At 34.1% G+C, this 9,042-nt stretch overlaps 1 protein-coding gene across 1 annotated transcript; it reads left to right on the top strand.

The window, feature by feature from the left end:
- The first annotated feature begins 494 nt into the window (after nt 1-494).
- On the top strand, nt 495-953 carry LOC128127329 (uncharacterized). The gene is made up of 2 exons (XM_052765791.1): nt 495-688; nt 770-953. The coding sequence occupies exons 1-2, from the start codon at nt 495-497 to the stop codon at nt 951-953; spliced, it is 378 nt and encodes a 125-aa protein (XP_052621751.1).
- Nucleotides 954-9,042: the final 8,089 nt, after the last annotated feature.

Here is a 9,042-nt window from a genome sequence, read left to right as displayed (position 1 = left end):
TTCGAAATAAAGCTAGGCTAGTTGTAAAAGGATATTCGCAACAAGAAGGGATTGATTATGAAGAAACCTTAGCCCTTGTCGTGAGACTTGAGGCTGTTCGAATATTTTTAACCTATATAGCACACAAGGACTTCGATGTTTATCAAATGGATGTGAAGTGTGCTTTTCTCAATGGTGTTCTCGAAGAAACGGTTTATGTTGAACAACCACAAGGTTTTGTCAATTCTTAATTCCTTGGACATTGTTATATATTAGAAAAAGTTGTTTATGGTCTTAAACAAGCTCCATGTGCCTGGTATGCTACTCTTACTAATTTCATAAAATCTTCGAAATTCAAACAAGGATCTGTTGATCCCACTCTATTTCGAAAGAAAGTTGGGAATCATCTCATGCTTGTTCAAATTTATGTTGATGATATTATTTTTGGTTCAACTGATCCTCAATTGTAAATAAAATTTGAAAATATGATGAAAAGTCAATTTGAGATGAGCATGATGGGGAAGATAAACAACTTTTGGGAACTAAATATTCGTCAAAGCAGAGAAGGAATTTTGATCAATAAAGAGAAGTATACAAGAAATCTACTTGAAAAGTTTGGGATGACAAATAATTCAAAGTTACGAGTACCGATGGCTATTGTAACAAGACTAAGTCCATCTTTGGATAAACCAATTGTTGATTTCACATTGTATCGATGCATGATCGGTTAGTTACTATACCTTACAGCTAGTAGACTTGATATTATGTTTTTTGTGTGCAATTGTGCTAGGTACCAATTGAATCCTAGAGAACCTCATCTTACTGCTATGAAGAATATTTTTTGCTATCTCAAAGGCACTGTTTCGTTAGGATTATCGTATCCTTCAAAAACAAGGTTTTTTATTCAAGCATTCTCAAATGTTGATCTTGGTGGGTGTCAACTTGATCGAAAAAGCATAAGTGGTGGATGTTAACGTTTGGATGGGAAGCTTATGAGCTAGCAGTTGAAGAAACAAACATGTGTTTTGATTTACACAGCAGAAGTAGAATATGTTGTTATTGCAGCTTGCACTTCTCAAATCATATGGATTCAAAGTCAACTGTGTGATTATGCAATCAACATGAAGAAAATTTCGTTGTATTGTGATTCAGAAAGTGTCACACATATTTGTCACAATCCTATGCAACATTCAAAAATCAAGCACGTTGCTCTTCGCTATAACTTTATTAAAGATCATCATGAAGATGTCAACATTGAAGTTCATTTTGTAAAGAAAATTGATCATCTTGCTGATATCTTTACAAAACCATTAGATGAAAAATCTTTTGTAAGAATTTTGAATGGCTTAGGAATGATAGATGTGAATTCAATCCATGGAGTGATTTCGTTAGAATGACAAGCTAAAGTGGTGGAAAGATGTCGATTCAGCGGTTACTATACATTATTCAGTGATTACTGTTTACAGTCAATGCTTCGACATGCTTTGCTTTCGACATCATGCACAATGGTTTAACAAAATCTTCGCTACTATTGTCGTTATCTTATTTTTGCTAAGTAGGAACATTTGTTTTATTGTTTACTATTTTTTCTTTAAAAAACAAAAACAACAAAAAGATTTTCGTTTTTGTTTTTCATCTTCAAAATTTAAAAATATTAAAAAGATTTTCTTATTTTTATAATTTTTTTCAAAAATCAAAAACCCAAAAATATTTTTATGTTCTTTTAATTTTTTTTCTTGTGTAGCTTTTAGCAGAGATTTTTGATGAATCATGATTGCTGCTTGAGGGAAATGTATATCTTTGAAACTATGCACTAGTTAAGATGTGCCTAGAAGCATGTTGCAGCATGTCTACCAAAGCCTCCATAACTCAATGTATTTTGAAGCCTTAATGGATTTCTCATAACAGCTTGGTCTAATCATAGCAAAGGTACTTTTGATTCTTGACACACTCATTTTCATCCTAAAGTTCTTTCACGATCACACACAAAGACACATACCCAATACATCTCTGGTCAAAACCAACCGGGTTATAGGTATGTCAACATTCTGTGTTTATGATCTGGATTCATGAGACCGTGAAGAAAGTGAAACCCAAAGTTTCAAACCATTAAACGAATTAATGGGGAACTTTGTACCAGATTTTAACGAAACTTTCGTTTCAGTACCGCTTTTCGATACCCCAAATCATATTATTTCTTTTTGTGTGGTCATGATAAAATGTTCGAAACCCACAACATTTTTACCCAACAAGATCCATAAATAATTTTGTTCTACGAAATATGATTTCCGTGTGAGTATCAATCTAATTCTTCGTTACTTGATAAATTTTTCCAAAGAATACTTTTCCCTGACTACACTGGTCAAACAGGTAATTTCGTTTACATTTTATCCTTCTTATGTTTAGATGTGATATGTAATAAAATTTTTAGCCACCCATGAAGCCTTACAAAAAGATGCCCTTCGATACCTCTCAATAAGTATTCAATTGTAATTCACAGGAAACAACACAAGTTGTTAGTCATCTCTCTTGATGATAAAAAAAAAAGTGATCTTTGCATGGGATGTCACTACATTTGTGTCGAAATATTTTTGACAACACAAAACCAAAATTTTCTTATTTTGCTTCTTATCTTTTTCTTTGCCACACTTTGCACTCATGAAATCCTTGAAGTTCTGACACAGACCAACTCAGGCTAAAGATTTCGCAAGTCTGACAAATGACTTCGCTTTTAAACCCAAAAGTTAAAGAGCCCATCCTCCATTCTGAAGGTTTCATCGTTTCTCCTTATCCGTTGAAGTACTATCGAACAGACAACTGATGTGACGGTTTGGTTTCCATACGATTTTCAAGGCAAAAAGTGATCATTACTTTTTAAACATGACTATCTTTACGGCTTTAGGTGTGATTTTCAAGGTGAAATGTGGCCTGATCTTAATTGCAACCATTTGGAATTCAAATTGAGTGTACGTATAAAAGGGGATTTGGGGATTCTATTTCAATTTTACACCTACTTCAAATTCTCAAAAGATTTTGTGCCTCTTTTTTTCTGATATTCTTCATCTTCTTCAAAAACCTAATAATGGTTAACCGTCTCAAACAACTGACGATGTTTCTTCTTAACCCATCATGAAGATTCAAAGCACAAACTATCAAGTTCATGGATATGTCAATGCTTATCCAGAGGGTTTACAAATGCTCATAGTTGCTCTATAAGATTCTGTGTTGTCGACTGCTATGTTCAACTCGTTTTCTGTACCACTTTCTTGATTGTCACTTGTTGGTTCTACGACCGCTTACAGTAAGACGATGAAGATTATGATGTTTCAGATGGTGAATGACAAGAAATTCAAGTTATCCAAAAGACTCTTTGCTCAGATTCTAAATATCCCCAATGCTGAACCTTTTTACATGGTAAGGAATGAACAAGTCATTCATATGTTCAATGAGATGGGTTATTAACCTATTTTTACCAAGATAAGTGAAATTAAGAAATCTGGATTGCCTTGCATTTGAAACTTTTTATTTGGCATATACCTTCGATATTTGAATGGACTAAGTGTGGGGTTAGATAAAGCTTGATTAGAGGTGTACACTATGGTAGTTGGAATATACTATGATTTATCGTTGGACTATGCAACTCAACTATGGGATGAGTTTGTGAAAAGTATTTGGAATACAAATACAGTCAATGGTATTTCTTATGCTTGCTACTGGAGTCTTATTCTATAATTTGTTTATGAGAAGGAAGGCATTATGTTTCCAAAAGGTGATGAAACAACAGAATTCTCAACATCTCACTATGCCAAAACTGTCGAATACAATCCAGATGTGTTTCCTTCTGTTGCTCGTATCCTAGATGCGATGCTTCGAAAAGTTGATCCGAAAAATCACATATTGGTAGCCTATTTGCAAACTATTAATCTGTCAATAGAAATTGGAGTGTTACTGCAAAAGCCTAATAAAGGTCCTTCGAAGAAGCGTAGAGGATCAAAGAAGGATGATCAGCCTAGTCCTTTGAAAGCTAGTCCAATACCAGTTAAAATATTGGCTAAGTCTCCAAAGAAAGCAGTTAAAGGAGAAAAAACTTCGAAGAAAATCCCAATCCTGTTGTTAAAGAAACAACAATACCTTCGAAGGAGGTGATACCTATGAAATCAGGTGTGATCAAACGATTGAAGAAAATGGTTCATAAACCACGCCATTCGCCTGAACGATCATCAAGTTTTTCTCTATGTTTTATTTGCAAGCCTTAACTCAACAGTAAACGGGTTGTGATTCGTTAAAGTCCAGCACCTACATCTCCAGCATCGAAGAACAGGCGTGCTGAAGACATGGCCAAACGAATTTCAAAGAAACAAAAGAAGCAGAGGAAGTTGACTGTAAATGAAGACTCCTTGGATGATGAAGTAGTTCTTAAATCTCCACTTGGAGGTGACTAAACGGGCAATTCTTCACCTGTGAGGGGCTCCAGTCAATTCGAATCCTAAGGCGACTGGAAATCCTGATGGCAATGTGGAAGCTTCTAAGGTCAACACAACCATCAATCAAGGTGAACAACCGAAGAATTGTACTCGTAAGAAGACAATTGTCAAACCACTCGGACTCTCGACTAACAAATCAATTATTAAGGAGGTTCACACATTAGGAATTTCTGCGAACATCTCTAATATGGATGCAAATGTCAATAAGGGTGCTATAGTATCGAATAATGAAGCCAAGGTACTCCTTCTATTGTTGTTTCTTCTATTTTCGAAACTTTTGTTGTTGATACCACAATCTCTCTACCACAATTTCTTATTCCTACTACATCCGAAATACCAACATCAACCCACTCACCTACCTTCGATAATATCATGCAACAACCCATTACTTTCTTATTCTCATACCAATCCACGGAAGGTCCAAAGACAGTTAATGATGATGAAACTGATGATGGTGAGTTCATGGGTTCTTTTTCGGATATAGAGTTTGATTCTGAAGAAGAAAATATACATGATCACATGTTGATGTCTGGGAAGCAGTTTAAGATTCTAAATAGGAAGCTTAATTATTTGCTCCAATTAGAAGCAGATACAGGAGGTAAACATTCAGTTTCACGTACAGAGGTGGATGCGATGCTGAAAGCTCAAAAGCATCGTATTCAATACAAACTTGATCATATGGAAAAGTGTAATGAGTTACGAGTCCAAGCTCAGCCCAAAAAGTTTAATGGTGCCCTTCGTGAAATGAAATCAGTTGTGAACGAACAGCATGCGGCGTGTTCTTTTTATTCAAGATGTCAAAACTGTTCACGAAGATGTGAATCGAAAAAATGAAGAGTTACAGGTTGACATGGAAAAGGAGAATAAGGACTTGACTCACAATTATTCTTCTCTTCGCATGAAGGTTGATATAATTATTGAGGAAGTAATGAAAATGGTTCAGTGGTATAATTCCATGGCTCTAAAAATTGATAAGAAGGCTGAAGCAGATGTTATAAGTTTTGAGAATGTTTCAAAATTGTTGGGTAAATTAAAGGATTAAGTGACCAAATCTGGATCTTCGTCATCTGCTTTACTTACTCCTGAGTTCTTAACTCAAAAATTTCTCATGTTTGAGTCAACCATTCTCAAAGAATTAGCTCCACTTACGAAGTTTGCAAATTTCATGCCAACGGATGCCCCGACTGTTGTCACAAGGGTGCAAGGGGGAGAAAGGAGAAATGTTGGCAAAAGTAAAGGCGAAGGAGGTTCTAGCAAATCAAATGAAGATGTGAAGGTAGTTGGAAAGGTTATAACTACTCAAATTCCAACTCCCTTACAAAAAAACATCCACAATAACATCAACAACAATAACAACAAAACCAATTACAAAGGGAATTGTGATTGGATCTGCAAGCAGATGTTCAAATTCTTCGAAACCACCTCCTACTACTCAAGAAATGTTGAACAAAGGGAAGGGTATTTCTACTGAGCTTTCAGCTGAAGAAAAGAAAGCTGCTCTTGAAAAAGAGATAGAGAAACAAAAGCAAATCCAGAGTATTCTTCGTCAAAGAGCAAATGACCCTCCTAGTCTCAACAAAGGTGATCCTGCATAGCTTTATTCTTATGAATATATCGAATCTTTAGTTGTTTCGGGGGAGATGCATGATTTTGAAAAAGTACCAAAGAAAAGCTACGATACAGAGAACACTATTTCAATCAGTTGGACTTCCAAATAAATAAAATGATGTTTGTGGATGACAAGTTAGTATTTCAGATCAATACAAAGATAAGATTGAATTCAAACGTATGAAGTTTCAATTTCATGCAGTGCTTGGAAAAAGTGAGGAGGAGATATGGTCTTTAGTCAAGATAGTTCTGGTTCTTAATGTATCCAATGATGTTCTATTTGAGGGTATGTTACAAAATTATCGATATCGTGGACTCCAAGCCAATAATGTTGCATTCAACTTCTCAGTTGTAGACTACCCTTTAATGAATTTGTATGATCTGATGATTGTTGCGAAGAAAATGAAGAGTGTTGATGTTTCGAAGCTCCAAGTGACAAACAAAGAAGATTTTATGATGGGTTTTGCTCATTTGAAAGTGTTTATTGATGGATATTATGGTTCTTTGGCATTAATTGATGTTAAGTTAGTGTTAACATTGGCTAAACATATCACTATTCCTCAGTCTATGCTAAAGAGTAAAGCTAGCTTAAAAGATTATAAAGACGGAGTGATTTGCTTGAAACCTTTAGGAATTGTGTTTGTTGGCAAAAACAAGAATGGTAACAACACAAAATTTCTATTTCAAGTATGTGACGTTGAGAGGTATCCTACTTCTCATTACACAAATCTCATGATTCGAATGAACAGCTATGTCAAGAATAATGAAAAGGATAAAGGTAAAATTCGAAAGGTGATCAATTGATATGCAGAAGTTCGAAGAGTTATTCACCAAGCTGCTTCATTGATGTTATCGTAGACTTAACACTTCTCACAAAGGGGGAGAATGTAGATGCTGAATAGTATTGTGAGGTGTCGAATGTCTTGAAAAGCTTCGATAGTTTGTAATTTTATTATAAGGGCATTTTTGTTTCGAAGCTTTCATGTAAAGTCCCTTATATTTTTTGTGTACTTTCTGTATCTCTATAAATAGGGAGGTGCACTAGAGATAGATAAGAACTTTTCGTGATTTTGTCTAAAACTCTCTCTGTACTTTGAAAGCATAATTGAGCCAAACAAACTTTAGTTAGATCTCATGTTCATCATTCTTACTTTACTCTGGTATTGTAATTTAAACTCGATTTCATTACAACTACAATAGTGGGTAATTATTGAATACAATGTAAGTGCTCTTAGTCGGAAGGATCGACATGAGTCAAATTCTTGAAAGAATTTGTGCATTCTATACCTATTAACGCTGGTTTAATCATTATAATTAATTATAGTAGATGTTATGTGTGGATGATGACTAGGTTACTCATTAAGCTTATATAGCTTAATCGTTACATGTTGTGCCTTTTAGGATGAGTATTCTTAATAAAGGTAATGATGTAGTAAATGGATAGAAGATTTGTCTAGTGGATTCTAACGTCTGATTCGGATCATTGTATCACTTTGTATAATTTTGACTCCGACTCGGATCTTTGTATAATTGTGAGGTATATGATATTTGAATAGAACTAGTTAATTTAAATCTATACTAAATTGTTTTGTAAATTAAAAATGAAAAAACAATGTATTTTGTACTAATTTGTCAGGTGTTACTATTAATATTACTAGTGTTACTATTACTATTACCGACACAACAAAATCTACTAAAAAAAACCAATTGCACACAGTCATGGTACCGAATAGAAGAAAACCCTAATTTGGCTACAAAATTGCGAAATAAATAGTGATATATAAAAATCCATAGGCAAAAATATTTTTTGGGTTAATATATCGTAAATCTATCATTTTTTTTCTTATTATAATTGTTTGACAAAATTACAAGATGGGTATTTTTGGTTCACCAAACTCTAAGGACAATGTTGGAAAACGATATGCACTTGGTTAGTATTATTTAGCTTTGTTGCTTGGTTGGTCTACGGACATAAAAGGTCCATTTTGTCACTTTTATTTTATTTTAAATATTATTTATTATCTTTTATTGAAAAATAAAATAAATAAAAAAGAATACCAACTTTTTAATTAATAATAAACTCTTTTGTAAAAAATGTTACTTATTATAGCTTTGGATTACTCAACAGTGCTTTATAATCTTAAGGTCATTTTTAATGCATTGAACTCAAATGAGTTCAATGGATTGCCACATATACATTCCACTTACAATATAATTTTACCTATGAAACTCTACACTCCATTAAACTCAATACAATTTAATGGATTGCCACATCATTTATATGTGTGTGAGAGGAGAGAGAGTGTGGAGTTCAATGGGGATTGAACTCCCCATTCTATTGACTGCCATGTCATTAACCTACAATGGGTATTTTGAGTTTAATGGGATTAAACTCCCCATTAAACTACCATTGAAGATGGCCTAAGTCCAACACAATCCCAACTCTTCAAATGCCCATAACTTCCACACATCCCTTTTACCCTATTCTTTCACTCACTCATATTCTCATGGTTGCATTTCAAGATCAAAAAAGCTCTTGTTTTGACTTATCAGGTCCGACTTTTATAGCCCCACACATCGAGTTGGACAATTTTATTGAAACAAATAACAAGTTCTTTCAAAGCAATATGACTTTCTCACTACATTAATTTTCCAGTATTCACAATAATTGTCACTATACAATCAACTCTCTTCAGAAAGCAACTAGGTACCCCCTATTCTATCACTGCTATTTTACAATTTTACAAGAAAGGGGTGTTACAATTTTATAGCCCCTCTTCTTGTTCTTTGGTTTATGCATGAATGACTTTGTTATTAGTTGAATATGCTCCTTATCAAGTGCCAGTTAGTCAATATATTAATAGAAATGGTTGGTGATTTTACAAGTCAATTCGAGAGGTAGGAAAATAAACATAGGGTGATAGTCTGGAGAATATTAGTGGGAACATAAAGCCACGTTAAGAGGGTAATA

The sequence above is a fragment of the Lactuca sativa genome, chromosome 7 (assembly GCF_002870075.4).
Source record: "Lactuca sativa cultivar Salinas chromosome 7, Lsat_Salinas_v11, whole genome shotgun sequence".
Lineage (NCBI taxonomy): Eukaryota > Viridiplantae > Streptophyta > Magnoliopsida > Asterales > Asteraceae > Lactuca > Lactuca sativa.
This window is presented reverse-complemented; position numbering and strand designations above follow the sequence as displayed.